At 32.1% G+C, this 16490-nt stretch overlaps 1 protein-coding gene across 1 annotated transcript in view; it reads left to right on the top strand.

The window, feature by feature from the left end:
- LOC145323037 (uncharacterized) overlaps nt 1-16490 on the top strand; it is a 69270-nt gene that overhangs the window by 8913 nt on the left and 43867 nt on the right. The window contains exons 3-14 of the mRNA XM_080165424.1: nt 136-271; nt 1278-1422; nt 1905-1964; nt 5072-5162; nt 5320-5526; nt 8904-9012; nt 9868-9945; nt 12038-12149; nt 13286-13422; nt 14915-14963; nt 15219-15313; nt 15954-16059. Coding sequence (XP_080021550.1) covers nt 136-271; nt 1278-1422; nt 1905-1964; nt 5072-5162; nt 5320-5526; nt 8904-9012; nt 9868-9945; nt 12038-12149; nt 13286-13422; nt 14915-14963; nt 15219-15313; nt 15954-16059 — 1325 coding nt within the window. The remainder of the gene's footprint in view (nt 1-135; nt 272-1277; nt 1423-1904; nt 1965-5071; nt 5163-5319; nt 5527-8903; nt 9013-9867; nt 9946-12037; nt 12150-13285; nt 13423-14914; nt 14964-15218; nt 15314-15953; nt 16060-16490) is intronic.

The following is a 16490-nucleotide window of genomic DNA, read 5'->3' as shown; positions in this document are numbered from 1 at the left end:
ATTCTGGGAATCTTCTATCTAGGTTTAAAATAAATAGCACCTTAATAAAGTACCTAAAATTATTATCGAAGCTATCCGTTATTTCATTGTGATGTAAGGTAACACAAACATCTGAAGAAAAAAATACTTTTCTAGGACTGGAAGACAATTGGAGGTGTTGAGACTACTGAGGAAGTCACACAGATGTCTCAGTCCAAGGACTCATTACAAACACAAACAAAGAACGCACAAATAGATTCAAATCCTCAGCAGCAATCAGTCAAATCTCCAGGTTTTTATATTTATTTTTTTTATCAATTTATCATCGATATATCTAACAACATACCTATTCGTCAGTTTTTCTTTTATTTATATACTAGTAGCTTCGCCCCTATATGTGAAGGCCTGATTCTCCCAATGTTCTTTTTTTATTTAAAAAATCACATTAGAAGAAATAAAACAATTTAACAAAAAGTTTTAACCACCAATAGGTAAATTCCCTGAAAATTACAACCTAATTGGGTCAGTGGTTAGCGTATTTTAAGATTTAGACAATCAGACGGACATCGTACTACTTTAAACTATTTATAGTATTACTAGTAGCTGCGCCCCTAGCATGTATTCGATTTGGGTAGAGAATGCTAGAAAAATATCCTAAAATACTTTAATCTAAAAATAAAATAGCCTAAAATCATTCCCTAAAATAGAGAAATCAATTGTTTCAGTAGTTATCAAAATCTTAAGCTACATACAAAACAACACAGCACGTTTTATTATAATAGGATGTATAGTATATTCAATCATCATGTAACTATCATGAATATCTACAATTGTCTATCTAATTATCCGTAATTATGAATATGAGTATACTTTGTTCTCTAATAGAAAACACTATCTCAGGGAGTGAGGGGACATTGAGCTGTTTATAACACTAGTTCCAAAACTTTTATAATAATGCTTTCTTATTCGTTGGCCTTTTGGTACTTTTATTAAATTTGAATCGGTTGATTCGTTAAGTTGAGTTTCCAAACGTTTTAACCACTTATTGAAATTTAAAGTAGGGGTAATTTTGTGCATCATCATTGGGGTCTTAATCTATTTATCGGCCATTGTCTTATCCCTTTAGATCCCTGCATTATCTAAATTTTAGTTTTTATTTATATAATTGTGTAATTGTTTTAATCATCATATGAATGTCAATTCCTCAGTACAATTATACGTAGTAAAATATTATTATTAAATTGGAAATTAGCTTATTTAAGTTTTTTTCTTGAAGATCTATTAACTCTTGTTGTTAGATGGCGATAAGACAAGCCCTTGTGAAGGTTTACCTGACCCCCCTGGCAAAACCTTCAGTTCTCACGACCCACCTGGTAAAAGTTCACCTGAACAGACAGCGGTAGCCTTCCAGCCTCCGGCTAACAGGCCAGATTCTTTAACCAGGTAAAGACTCATCGAATAAAAGACTTTAGTTTGTTGCTGAAATGTTGACAATGGGGTAAAAGTATGAAATAAAATTCACCCGGATGTTATAAACGTTTCTTCGGAATCCTAAGATTTGTTCCATTTCTTACTATTAAATGTTAGTACCGCATTTTACTTTCTGGCCTTTTCTAAAAAAGACCAAAGTAGAAAACATTAATCTTTTTAGCCATTTAAAGGATTTTGTCCTAAAAAAAGAACAAATTCTTTAAATGTTTGAAGATCACTAAACTAACAGAATCTTTTAAAGGTTCCCAATATAACAACATAAGAAAAATCTATCAAAGATCTGACCAACTTTTCTACCAATAAAAAATACCGTTTTCTTTTTGATATTACCATGTTTTGGCAAATTTATACATTAGGATTCTTTTGTTACTTTTTTATCTTAAAAAAGCTTCTTAAATTGCATTTTTGGTAATTATTTATTTTTTATATTCCAGAAAAGAATTAGAAGAAGATGAAGGAGCAAAATCTTTTGCCAAAAGACGAAAAACTTTCAGGAAAAAAGCAAATTATATTTTCTAACAAAATACTACTTAAAAGTTTTACTTTTAAATTGACAACACAGCGAGCAGAGAGGAATTTATATTACCCAACATGAGGCATTTTATAAAAAAAAAAATATTGATTAATGGGTTCCAAACGCAGGACTGTCTAAAATATTAAGTTAATTAAGTACATCTATGTAGATTAGATTTGGTTAAGATATGAATATACAAATAAGCCTCCCTCAGGGGTTACGCATTTAGAAAAGATGGATTTATAAAGGTAAGGTTATTTGTCCACTTCGACATTTGTCCACTACGATATTTGTCCTCTCCGACGTATGTCCCTCATGCGTTTGTTCTAGGACCGATTAATGTACAATCATGAAAAGCAAAGCTCATATACAGATCATCTGCTCTCCTAGCATTTTGGAGAATCATAGATGGAGTAAGTTTTAAATTCTTTATGTGTGGAGGGATTGTCGAACCCTATTTCGAAATTAATTCAATTATATTTTATGTGGCTAGCCAGATCCTAAACAATTTGAGAGACACAACACATAAACTCAACTTTTTTTTGTGTTAGGTAAACATAGAATGTACGACTTTTCAAGAAGTTCATAATTTATATGTATACTAAATTAGATAAGAAAGGGTAAATTCCTTTTTTATAAAGAAAGGGTGACGGTTAGATTTTTTTCTTGACCTCTTTTAATATTATTAAACAATTTCAAGATATGAAAAAAGTGAATTGAAAGAGAAATAGGATATAGACCATTACTAATATGTAGGGAAAGTTAGAATTTCTCTACAACTTTACCTAAATACCAAAAAATCTGCAAAAGTTAAAAAAATGACAAAAAGTTTTGCAAAGTACAGTTTTGAATTATACTTTGTTATTTCATAAGAGAAATGGGATTTTGTAAACTTCAAAGTTTCTTTAAATGATCTTTTAAGCGAAGCTTTTCTTTAAGCCGCATGTAAGTGCTTTTATTTGTAAGATAAAGGTATAATTTGTAAGCAGTCACACGGATTTTTGTGTTTTCTTCCATTTCTCAGATTTTTTGTGAAGAATCCCTTGATTGGTTAGCTATAATGTCCAATAAAAAGACTTTTATTTCAAATTAAATTTTGTCTGTTTTTTGGCAACTTTTATTTTTACTCCAATAAAAATTTATCTGGCAATATGCTGCCATACTAATAATTAAAACTGTTATCCTTGTTATAAAGATATTTCATAATCTTTTGGACATAATCGCCCTTGTAATATGTTTAAGCAAAGTATAGGGATAGATTTTAGAGAGGCTTTACAACAAGTAAAAGTAGATATAAAAGTTTAAAGTGTATTTTGTATAAATATGTACATAATATACCTTGTTCAATGTGGAAGTCTTCTGGTGACATTATATTTTAGTGGACTATGTCAATGCAATTTATCCAAGTATTCAAGACATTTTATGGACTAACTGTTACAAAGTCAATTATTGACATACGTCTTCGTTAAAAGCCATGTAACGATGATTTAACGATAGTTTTATTTTGTTATACTAAGTATTAATGCAAGCAACAAAGTTTAATAAGATGTCTTATCTGCCAGGGAGGGATGGGACATTGGGCTGTTTATTACACTAGTCCCCAAAGTTTTATAATGATGTTTTCTTAATCGTTTTCTTTACAACTTTGGGGGCTTTAATTGATTTTGATTGGTTGAACTATTAAGTCTAGTGTTCAAACGTTTCAACCACTTATTGTAATCTACAGAAGAGTATTTTTGAGTTTCATAATTGGGGATGTACATTAATTTATCGGCCATTGTCTTATCCCTCAGATCCCTGCTTTGCTGCATATGTGTAACCAAAAGTTGTTTTAGGTGATGAGTAAAGTTTCAACTTTACCTAAAACTGTTTCCTTGTGTATGTGAGTGTTTTTTGTAGCGAAGCTACTATATAACTAACTTTGTCTATCTGTCAGTCTCGCTAATTTTCTATGGTGAATATCTTTTGCAAAGAGAATCCAGTATACAAATAACTTGGTCCGTCAGTCTGTCGGATATGCTAAAGAAGACAATTATATTTATTTTTTGGAAAGGTTTAGTGAATTGATACATTTTTGTAATCATTGACCATCTCTCTCTCAATTTTTTATCATCACAAAACATCTACTAAATAACTCAATTTGTCCATCCATGATTTCTTTATATGCATAGTTACTTATGGATGTTGTCATCCTTGTTATCATAGATGCAGTTGTGTGTTAGTTTTAGTGTGTGTGTGTGTGTGTGTGTGTGTGTGTGTGAGCGTGTGCTTGTGTGTACGTGAAGTGTTATTTTTATATGCAAAACTGCCTCACAACTACTTTGTATGTATGAAGCTTAACCTAGTAATTGCAAATTAAGCGACCATGTAGGAATTTCTTCTCTCATTAAAAACTGTGTTTTTTTATGAATAGAATAATAGTAGTTAGAAAGTGGATTTTCCTTTACAATGAAGACCAAACTTTGAACGTCTACTTTAAACAATAGTTCAACTTAGTATTAGTTTCATATAAGGGAAGTATGTATAGGATAATGGAAGATTTTATTTATTTTATTCTAAATTCTTAAACTTTTATTTTTTCAGTTTATTTTGTATTGTTTGGTAGCAAAGGAATATTGGCCATTTATAATGGCTGGCTGAGTAATTTAAGTCACTATGACTTTAAAAAAGCCTTTAATATTAATTAAGATTATTGATATTTAAACAATACTTCTATAACTGCATGCCCGTTTGGGTAGGGGATGAGTAATGTGAGAAAACAATGAAAATGTTCTAAGAGTAGTTGGTTTTCCATTGGTCTTTCTTATTTAATTTTGTTTATATTTTATTATTTTGTAATGCATTTTAACTTAAAACAAGTATGACAATTTTTTTTAAAGAATTAGTTTTTATGCCTTTTCATGCATGACCGACAGACCGACTGATCAAGTAAATCATATACAGGGAATTATCACCAAAAATTTTATTTATCTATTATAGATATCTGAGAAGGTAGCATATTTCCAGTAGCCGTACGGACGAACGGATATTCAAAGTGAATTATAGAGTAGCTGCGCTACTAAAAGATAAATTGCTTTTTTAAAACAGAGAAAGTTGGCGTCGGCGGAAGGTGGGTGGATCAAGTCAGGAATTTCTCCTTTCCTCACAACGACAGTCAATGTCGACTGTTGAATCTTTGGTAGGGATAATGAAATTTAATATTAAACATTAATTAAAACTATGAAATAAATCTTTTTTAAAGAGGTTGTTATGGACATTTTAAGACTTGATTATAAAATAAATCAAAAAATGATAACTAATCGTCAAACCATTGAAATTAAAAATGTTTTCATCAGGGCACCATGGAGTCGGCAACTATGGAATCCCATCCAACCATGGACTCCCTGGCAACCATGGAATCTCTGGCGGTCAGCTGTAGGGACGAGGCGGAGGGAGATGAAGGACAGCAGAGAAGGGGGAGTAAGCTGGCAGGTGGAGGGGGTAATGGACAGAATGGAGGGGAAAAGAGGATGGGGGAAGCTAAGAAGAAATTCACAGCTAAGGTAACTTTTCTTTTGAAAAATTATGCACAAAATTGAACAAAAAAAAACAGATATTGTACGCCTTTTCTCTGCGACATTTTAGGGTCTAACCAATAGACATTTTCTTTGCTCATAATATAATACTATTCACCGAATTTTTGTTTATTTGATATCAGATATCAGTAATTTAAAAGACGAATTTTGTTTTACAGTAAATTAGTTCACGAAAGAAAGTTCATTTGTTTATCAACAATACCTACAAAAAAGAGAAAAGATTGCATTTTTGTTGCCTAATATTTAATGATCTTTCTATTAAAAGTATTACAGTTAGGGAGTTGAATCCATTTTTATAGAAGCAGAAACATAATCTATGATTATGGTTTTGACCCTCTAAAACTGTAATCTACCCTTCCACTTCCCCTCTCTTGGTGAAGATATCTTCAACGCCGATACGATTTTTGAAATATAAGATTCCACTTTTGTCTCTCTTGTTGAAGATATCTTCACCAAGAGAGTCAAAAGTGGAATCTTACATTTCAAAAATCGTATCGGCGTTGAAGATATCTTCACCAAGAGAGGGGAAAGTGGAATCTTACATTTCAAAAATCGTATTGGCGTTGAAGATATCTTCACCAAGAGAAGGGAAAGTAGAATCTTACATTTCAAAAAACGTATCGGCGTTGAAGATATCTTCACCGAGAGAGGGGAAAGTGGAAAGGTAGATTATAGTTTTAGAGGGTCCAAACCATAATCATAGATTATGTTTCTGCTTCTATAAAAATGGATTCAACTCCCTAACTGTATTAGAGCCTTATTTTTGTATGCGCACTAATATAATAGTTCTAGAATATAAGATATATTTGTAATGGCAACAACAAGTATAGAGAGTTGTTTGTTTACATTTTATTTAAAATAAAATATGCGAACAAAAATACAGATACAATCTAGATTTATGTGAAATATGTAAAAGCAGGGATAAGGAAATATTTCACTCATTTTAATCAATTCAAATCAAATAATATTTGTATTCAAATAAGGATGACAACATCCATAAAAGCAGAGATCTAAAATTAGACGGTAGGACAAACGAAAATGAACACTTGGAGAGTGTTAGAACTTAATAAGCTGGAAATTAAACTTTAAGCAAAGACAATATTATTTGCATTTGTTGCAAAATTGAGTTTAAACAGGACTGTTTATTGTTTAAGGAAGTACATCTTTAGGATTTGAATACAAAGATGCTTCACTTAAAATATTGTACCTTGTTGTACTTCAAATCCACCCTGGAATCACACAAAAATTAATGTCAAAAAGTTAAAAATTAGAATGTTTTGACCGAACGTTCTGGTAATCGTACCTGACTTTTTTTATGAAATAACAGTTGAATATCATACAGTAAATGGAATATAAAATAATTTATTTAAATATTGTTAATATTGTAAACATGATGATGATCTATTAGAAATGTAAAAAGACCCTCCCTATCCCATTATATTCCTTTGTCAAAGAGAAAATAAAGAGACTAAAAAACAAAACAAAAAACCCAAGACCTTTAGGAAACTTTACCATAAGAGAAATATCCATACCTTTATCCACGGTTAGGGAGATATCGTTTCCGACACAGACAGACAAACAGACATCATAAAAAATCAAATTTTAAACATAGTTGATTTTCTCTTTTTTCCAATTTTGTTGTATGTATTTATGTGAACGTGTACAAGGTTTTACCTTTGAACAAATGGAAATATTTATATTCATGTTTAGAAACAAAATAAATGCAATATTTTAATTTTCATATATAATATATTGACCATTTGTGGAGATTTTAAATATCCCCCCCCCCCCCCCCCCCCAATAAGCATTGTAGAATTAACAAGCTTAATTTAAACTGCTTAATAGTAATATCGACAAATGCCAAATTTTGATAGAAATGACAGAAAAAGAGATGCTAAATACTGTCTTTAGATTCTAGTTAGCGTAAATGATCTAGATGTGACTGACGGTTAAATGTATTAGATTAGTTATAGAGTAGCTGCGCTACTAAAAATACATATATATGTTTGTCTGATGGTAAAAAAATGACCAGAAAATATCGTCGAACTGAAAACTATTCAGCATCCTTTTTTTCTTCGGTTTCATATCAAATTGCTTACAAATAAATTTGTTTTATAATCATAAGAGATACAGAAAACCTAATGTATTTTTAATAATGGAAAGAAATATTGCTAACATCATAAGAAATTGTATAAGTTTTCCTTTTTTTACAAAAATAATTGGCTTTATCGCTAAGTTTTTCCAAGAAGACTTCACACAGTTTGGCTAAATTCTATCTTAGAATATTATGTTTTTCATTTGATTAACTGATAACTTTTCAAGTTTTTAAATGGTTTCTAGTGATTTATTTTTCTACTAGCGCCTCTAGATATACTTTTGGTGGGGCAGGGGGGGGGGGGGGTTGAATTCAAAGGACATTGTGAAGGTGAACCAAATCGTTTAAGCGGTTTCGATATTTTTTGGTACACACAGACACTGTTTCTTTAATATTTATAAGGATTAGTTGGGATACTACAAATAAAATTTTTAAGAACATTTATTATTATTGTTTGAACACCAGGTTCGGAGGGAAGGCTAAACATTCATTGTTTGGTTAGAAACTGTTGAGTCAATACACCAGATATATAAATACTGGATACATTATTGATAATCTGCTAGATTTCATACACTTAACATCATTTGTTACAAACTTTGTTTTAGAATAGTTATTTCTCGCATCGTATTATAAACGGCTTTCCGCGGATATAGAATGTACAATTATGAGATTAAAACAAGTTTTTTTAGCCCCGAAGTGCCGAAGGCACCGGCTAAGAAAACTGGTTTTAATCTTGTGATTGTACATTTCTATATTCGTAGAAAGCTGGATATAATACGATGCTAGACATAGTTTTTTCGTATGGATGAGAACCGGTTCCTATCCACCGGATTCGAATGAATACGAGAAAAAGAGTTACATCTGGCAAAATTTAAACCCTTTTGCTTTAAGGGGATGGGTATTTTATAAACAAAAGACAAAGATACCATGTAAACTGTAAAGTTCGATGCTCGCATTTCCATGTTTATATATTTTTTTTGTAAATGATATTAAATTTTTAAAAATGTTTATCCATATTTCTAATATCCATTCATTGGTTTAAAACTGTTGAGTCAATATTTATATTTTCCACCGGTTTTTCTGAATTGATAGTAGTCATCAGTCAACATACTTTTAAACTTTTTATAAAAAATGTATCTCAAATTTATGTAAAAAAACATATATTGTAATATTTAAATTTATAATGATAAGGTTACTAAATATATAGAAGAAAATTTAAGCGCAAAATTTAATCAGCTTTTCTTTTTAGGGAGAAAGGCTTTCATCTCGGATAGGAGAGTTTGCTTGTGGCACAACCTCTGCAAAGAGTTCTCTAGAGGAGGGAGGTGCTGCTCAAGATGATGATCCTGATAGTCCAGGTAAGAGTTCTCTATAGGAGGGAGGTGCTACTCAAGATGATGATCCTGATAGTCCAGGTAAGAGTTCTCTAGAGGAGGGAGGTGCTGCTCAAGATGATGATCCTGATAGTCCAGGTAAAAGTTTTCTAGAGGAGGGAGGTGCTACTCAAGATGATGATCCTGATAGTCCAGGTAAGAGTTCTTTAGAGGAGGGAGATACTACTCAAGATGATGATCCTGATATCATAGGCGTCCAAGGGGGGGGGTAATGGGCCATTTGGCACCCCCAAACGATTTTGGGGGTGCCGTAGGCACCCCCAAAATTTTGTGAACAATACCCCCCCAAAAAAAAATTACCCCCAACAGACTTTAGGGGGGGTAATTACCCCCCCCAATCAAATTTTACCCCCGGGGTAAAAATTTTGGGGGGGGTAAAAAAAAATTTCGGCGCGCTTCGCGCGCCATTTTACCCCCCTAAAATTTTTTACCCCCCCAAAAAAAAAAAGCTTGGACGCCCCTGCCTATATTCCAGGTAAGAGTTATCCAGAGGAGAGAGATTCTGCTCAACACGATGATCCTGATCCTGACAGTCCAGGTAAGTTTCCTCTGGAGGAGGGAGGTGCTGCTCAAATGATGATCCTGACAGTCCAGGTAAGTGTTCTTTGGAGGAGGGAGGTGCTGTGCAAGATAAATATCCTAATAGTCCAGGTAAGAGTTCTCTGGAGGAGGAGGGTGCTGCGCAAGATGATGATCCTGATAGTCCAGTAGATAGTCATATAGATTATTTTCACTACCACTTCACTCCTATAATTAAATCTGACAAAACAGATTTAAATTGTTATTTTTCGTAATTTATTGTATATTTTCTATGTTTAGGGCAAATCAAGTTTACCAGCTTAATTCAGCAAGCTAGTATAAAGCTCAACTACCTGCCTAAACCTAAACCGGCCAAAGGTAAGATGGTCCTTATTTTGAAGCAGCTTATAGTGCCTATAAAAAAAATATGTCATGCCATACAAATGATCAATGACAGACAACTACACAGACTAAATTACCAATGTCAGGCCAGTATACATTATAATTGACTAATGGTAGGCTAGTATGACGCCATTTTTACAGGCACTATAAAAAGCTTTTTCTTAATCTAAACAACAATTTAAAGGTTCGTTTTAGAAATCATAAAAGCATAAGTCTAGGAGTTTTTGGAGCAAGCAGCATAACGCAATTTTCTGTGTGATTTAAGCGCCTGATTCTTCTTTAAGATACACATAATTAAAAGATTAAAATTCCTAAAAGTACACCTATCTTATATCTAAAACGTAGAATAATATATTCTTATAGATCGATCTTGAGAATCCTTTATATATGTAGAATATTTATTATGTTGTTTATTTTCCTTTTACGTTAATGAGTTAAGTAACCGTTAAATTCATTAGTAATTATTACCACGGTTACAAGAGGATATGGCATATATTATGAAAATAAATTTTTCATAAATATTACTGTTGCATCAGTAGAAGTAACTTATACATTATTAAGCCGAGGTAGTTGTCACATTTCAAATCTGCATGTTGCAAAACCCCAAAACACCAATTATTACAGATTAGGCTTACATTTTAAAGGTTCTATTGCAAATACATTGAGAAGGCTTCATCCCCAAGCACTTATTAGAGCAATTTATGAAAATATGGTTTCATTAACGAAAATAATCATCATATCTAAAATGGTCTAATGGATTTTCTATTAGCGATTAAAAAATTGCTATACTTTAATCTGTCACAGGAATCATTGTGCAAAGTTTAAGACAATAAGAAAGTTCTAACATGCCTAAATGAATTACAATATCTCTTACAGGCGGATATATTCTAATTATAGAAAAGCTTTACTTCTTTTAATTCCATCCTATGTATCTTAAAATTTTGAACCGATTAAGATTTCCATTGTATGAAAGATCAAGTCTTGGGATGGTTTAAGACTATTTTCTGCTCTTCTCTGTCCTTCAAATAAAGAACCCCAATATTTTTTATGCAGATGTTATATCCCTGGTATCCCTAGATGATTACCTATTGATTAATCTATTTACTACATATACTTAATCTTACATTTATTTACTATATACATCTGATATATTCAAATATAGAGATGGAGTTATTTTTTTTACTAATATTGTTTACACTAACATAATTTATCAAAATAATCCTCAAAAATAAATTGTTAAAAATCTGTAAAGGTGAGCATTTTTTTCAGGGAGTAAAGGTTGGGACAATGGGCAATTAATTCAATTTTAGAGTTCTAACTCAATATCTTCAAAACCAGATATATCTGGAAAATTCCAAAAATTTAGATATAGCAATCTTTATTAGATTTGTATAATAAGAAATTATTAAACACTGAAAGAAAAGTATTTAACATTAGGTTATACTTTTTTATTTTCCTGTGAATAGTCTGTAATTTATTATAAAAGGTATAACCTTAGTACTGGTAGTTTCTTACAAAATAATATCATAATTGGGGTTTGTTTTCATATTTGACAAGGGGTTGATTAGAATGGATTGTTACAGAAGTACGACAGTAGAATTTCTGAATAATCCCACCCATTCTCAAGAGAAAACTATTTTGTTTAAAAACCAAAATAAATTTGTTTTAATTTTTTTCAAATAGTCTGCTAGTTTTTGTATCAATTAGTTCAGTTAGCAAGACTCGTCTGCGTTGGGAATAATTGTTTTAGCGGCATTCTTTGCGCTGGTACCCAAAGTCTTTGAAATTTGCCAAAATAATAAAAGTTACATGTGTTCTGGTACCCAAAGTCCAAGACTGTCAGATATATGAATTTTAGATCCATTGTCCCCTCCCTTCCTCTCTGATTTTTTTTCGCGTAAAGTTGGGTGCAAGCTTCCAGTCAAATGCGCTTATTGGGTCAAGTTGTTTTTAATTATGAACAATTTGACCTAATAAGCGCATTTGACTGCATCCAACTTTACGGAATATCGCGATAAAGATGCCCTTTGTAATATATAATAATTAATTATCCTTGTTTAAATTGTAGAAGAAAATGAGTTTGAGGACCCTGTAGTGTTAAAAGTGACGTGGGCCAGCCTAGCATCTCCCATTCATCTATTTACCTCACTCTACCAGCATTATACAAATCAAAATAATAGGTATGTCCATCCATCTGTTTACCTCACTCTACCAGCATAATACAAATCAAAGTAATAGGCAAGCAACATTTTAGTCTACAGCTTCTACATGTAAAATTTGTATGGCTTATCTTAAACTAAATACGTTAACCCGCGAACGTGGCTCAACACGTAGTGCTTTCGGTCGTTGTCTGGGAAGTGAAAGATTCGAATTTCGGCCCGACACCGTGTCATAACCAAAAACGTTAAATATGGTTCCAACTGCTGCTATGTCAGGTGCGCGACAAAAATAGTTAGTATAGGGGGAATGTCTTAACCCCTTAAACAGGCTCAACTTATTACCATGCACAATTAGAACTTGCAATCAAAGGGTTAGTTGTCTTTCTGATATTACTTAGACAGTTGGCGTTAGGATATTGTATCCCTTTACATGCGAATGATGGTCTTTGGGTCTCAATATGATCACTGGAAATCGAAGGAGAATCCTGAACCAATTAGGCAATATTAAACTAAAGACGTTAAAATTAGTTTGACTGCTCCAATGTTAGATGCGTGACAATAAAAATAATAATTAAATCTAAATTCCACAGTTTTAAGTTGGTAAACTAACACTCTAATTTGTTAGACAAAAAAAATGTAAATTGTTTAGAAATGTTTTCTTTCCTTATTCAATTTTTAAACTAAATAGGTTCTATGTATTATGTTGCAAGTTTATTTTTAGAATCTGTAAAGAAAAGATTAAACATTTGAAAATGGTTTAGAGGTATATTGTCCTTTTTTATTGCGAGGAAGATTGATTTTGATTTCTTTTTAAATCTCTTCTAGAGAACTCAAGGGGATCATCCGATTGTAATGAGATGCAATAATCTAATGCCCACTGGTAGATATTAGGTTAAATAACATCCAACAGACAACTAACCCTTTGATTGCATGACCTTTGTCTGAGAAGTCCAAACTGTGCATGGTAATGAGTTTATAGGCCAAGACATTCCACCTACTCTAACTATTTATGTCGTGCACCTGACATAACAGCGGTAGGAATCATTTTCAACGTCTTTTAATTATGATAGGACCTATGATTCGAACCTATCAACTCTCCAACGATGCGCTACGTTATGAGCCATGGTCGATGGTTTTGATATTTGATATCTTTTTAGGAATAATCGACCACAAGCAGCCACAACCAGTTTCCAGTCTCGAGGTCAAGTCAGCAATGACTGTCTATGGCACGCATGCAGAGCCATTACTCTGGGGACAATACTCATCATTACAGGACTCACTCTAGCTATATTAGGTAAGTGTAAATTGGCTGTTTTTTGGCACATGTACAGTACACATCAGTAACCATAAAATTAAACCTTAAATTGGTCCCCCTTTAGTTATGCACATACAGGTTAGATCAGGGATCTAAAGGGATAAGACAATGGCCGATAAATTAATGTATATCCCAATGATGAAACACAAAATTACCCATTTCTGTAAATTAAAATCAGTGGTTGAAACGTTTGAACACTCAACTTAATGAATCATCTAATCAAAGTCCTCGTAAGTCTCCAAAGTTGCTAAGACAACGAATAAGAAACGCTATTATAAAACTTTAGGGACTAGTTTAATAAACAGCCTATTGTCCCCTCTCTCTCTGGGTTAGATATAGAGTAAAGATTGTTTTTAGCACATGAATTCTTTATAATTAATTCTCTAGCTAAATTAGGTAAGTCAATATATCCCAATTATTACACCTTTATTACTCATATACTATATTAAATAAGTTTATAATGTCTGCCTTGGCAGTCTTTAGTTCTGATTAGAATAATATGATATAAACGCTTTATACTGAACTTTTACGTTTTGCAAGAATCAAGAAGGTTTTTTATAGGTCTATAAAAAAGGACGTCATCCTGGCCTACCATTGGTCAATTAAAATGTATATTGGCATACTATTAGAAATTTAGTCTGTATATTGGCCTCTCATTGGTCATTTATATAGTATTACGTCATTTTATAGGCTTTATAAACAGCTTCAAGAATTAACTGTAACAGAAAGTAATCCAAAGCAACCAAGCATTTGATATATAACTACAATATGAGGGAATCTAACCTTTACAGAACAATTTTTTTAGAAGATAAAAAATCAAATCTTTTTCAAAATTTGCTCTGCAAACTAAAGAAAGTCAATTTAACATTAATTTAAATTTAATTCAAAAGATTTGATAGAATTAGTCTTCCTGATATAACTTTAAATATAATCATGTTAAAATTTCACATTTTTCACAATTTTAGTTTTTGTAAATAGAGATTTTACAAAAAGCTGAATTTCAATATAAATTTACAACTTTTTAATCAAAATTGATTCAAATAGAATTAAGTTAATTAGAATTTTTTTTAAAGCGTCCATTTCAGGGAAGGTTCAAATAAATTTCAGGATGGTTTTAGTCTATTTATGTTTTAAATCTTTGGATGATTTTTGGATACTTTCTGATTTCCTTACCTCTTCGGATATAGTGTCCTTAGATGCTAGGTGCGCAGCATATAGTATTAATTTAAAAGAAATTAAGGGTATACAAATGATATATAGTAACATACCTAATTACAGTGATGCGGACTCGTAAAGCCGCCTTTTTTTGGGGGGGAGGGGGGGACTCGGTTCTGTTCTAGCCTACGCAAAAAAAGCAGTCACATCCCTGGCTTCATATTGCTGTATACTTACTTACTTAGATAAATACAGTGTTAGGAAAACAGAGCTTTATATAAAGTTAACAAAAATTTAATTATTAAAATCATTTTAGGTTATTTATCTGATCAGAAAGAATACCACGATCATATAGAAATGTCTAGGTAAAAATCATTTCCACGAGGGAAGCTACTCTATATTTTATTTGTGCTGCTCTTAGAAAAAGCTTTGAGTTCAGGCTACTCATTGTGTCCATTTCAACTCTTACAGATAATAGGCCCTTTGATTGCAAGTCTTTCACTTACTTCAAGTATTAGCAGATGATGGCTGCTTATTATTACAGTAATACACCTTTAAATTTTTTTACCCTTTTCCTTACTCTAAAATTGTGTGTTAATTCATTAAATTTCTTTTTGCAGGAAAAATTCAAGTTTTGCGAATCCCAAGTACAAAGATGGAAGATTTCATTTGAACAACATGTCATTCGCTGGACCTGTAGTCATGGGTGTCGGAGGTAAGTTGTTAATACGTATCTATTTGTCTAACAGTGTATTTAATTGTCTGTTTGAGAGATACTATTAATAAAACTATCTATTATATGTATAACTTTTTATATTTAATTCTATAAGTCTAAATATCCAGGTATAAGGTATAACAAACAAGTGAAATAAATCTTAAATAATATTTGGGGGGCTAATGGAGGGGTTGTCAATTTTTCGATGTGTTGCCCCCCAACGAAAGCTGAAAACCATGTATTGGTTTCGTGATTTTTTTCGAATTAATTTCGTTATTGGTATAAGCTGCTAAATATCTGTGTGAATAAGATTCCTAAAATGGATTTTTATCTTTATGTCTGTCCATCCATCTGTATATCTATGTAGCAAAGCTTCTGATGTCTCTAAAGGCCAAACACAATACTGTACCTCAATGACATCTATGTGGGGGGGGGGGGTAAAGAGATGCCTCCACCCACCCCAATCCAAACAAATATTAGAAATCTGTCATTATCTAGGGTTACTGCATGCTTAATGTATAAAACTGGCAAGGTTGTATCTGCCTGTAGCTGCATGTGAGATAACCCTAGAGCCTAGAGGCTAGGGATAATACTGGCAAGGTAGTTCCTACCAGTGGATATAATAATTATCTGTATCTAGGGTTCCTGATAGTAGCTGCATGTGTGATGACCCTAGAGGCTAGGGATAATACTGGTAAGGTAGTTCCTGCTAGTGGATCAACAAATTCTCACCATCCAGAACTTAGGCATTGGTTGATTCACATTTAATCAGGAAGGAAGGGGACAATCGACAATAAATTATAAATGCGGAGCTCATTCATCATTCCATTTTTTTTTATTAATTCTTGATTGAATGGTTCCAAATTTGTAGTGTTTACATGTTTCAATCAATAATTTAAATCTTGAAAAGGGTTATTTTATCATCATTGAGGACGTATCAAATCATCGTCTATTGTTTTAATAGGTTCATATTATAGTTCTAAATAATAAAAATGTTTCTAAATATTTTTCTCTTATTCATTCGAATCCGGTGGATTAGAACCGGTTCTCATCCATACGAAAAAACTATGTCTAGAATCGTATTAAATCCAGCTTTCTACGAATATAAAACTGGTTTTAATCTTATAAATGTACATTCTATATCCGCGGAAAGCTGTTTATAATACGATGCGAGAAA

The sequence above is a fragment of the Acartia tonsa genome, chromosome 6 (assembly GCF_053477335.1).
Source record: "Acartia tonsa isolate MP-2025a chromosome 6, ASM5347733v1, whole genome shotgun sequence".
NCBI lineage: Eukaryota > Metazoa > Arthropoda > Copepoda > Calanoida > Acartiidae > Acartia > Acartia tonsa.
Note: the sequence above shows the minus strand (reverse complement) of the source record. Positions and strands in the feature narration are given on the sequence as shown.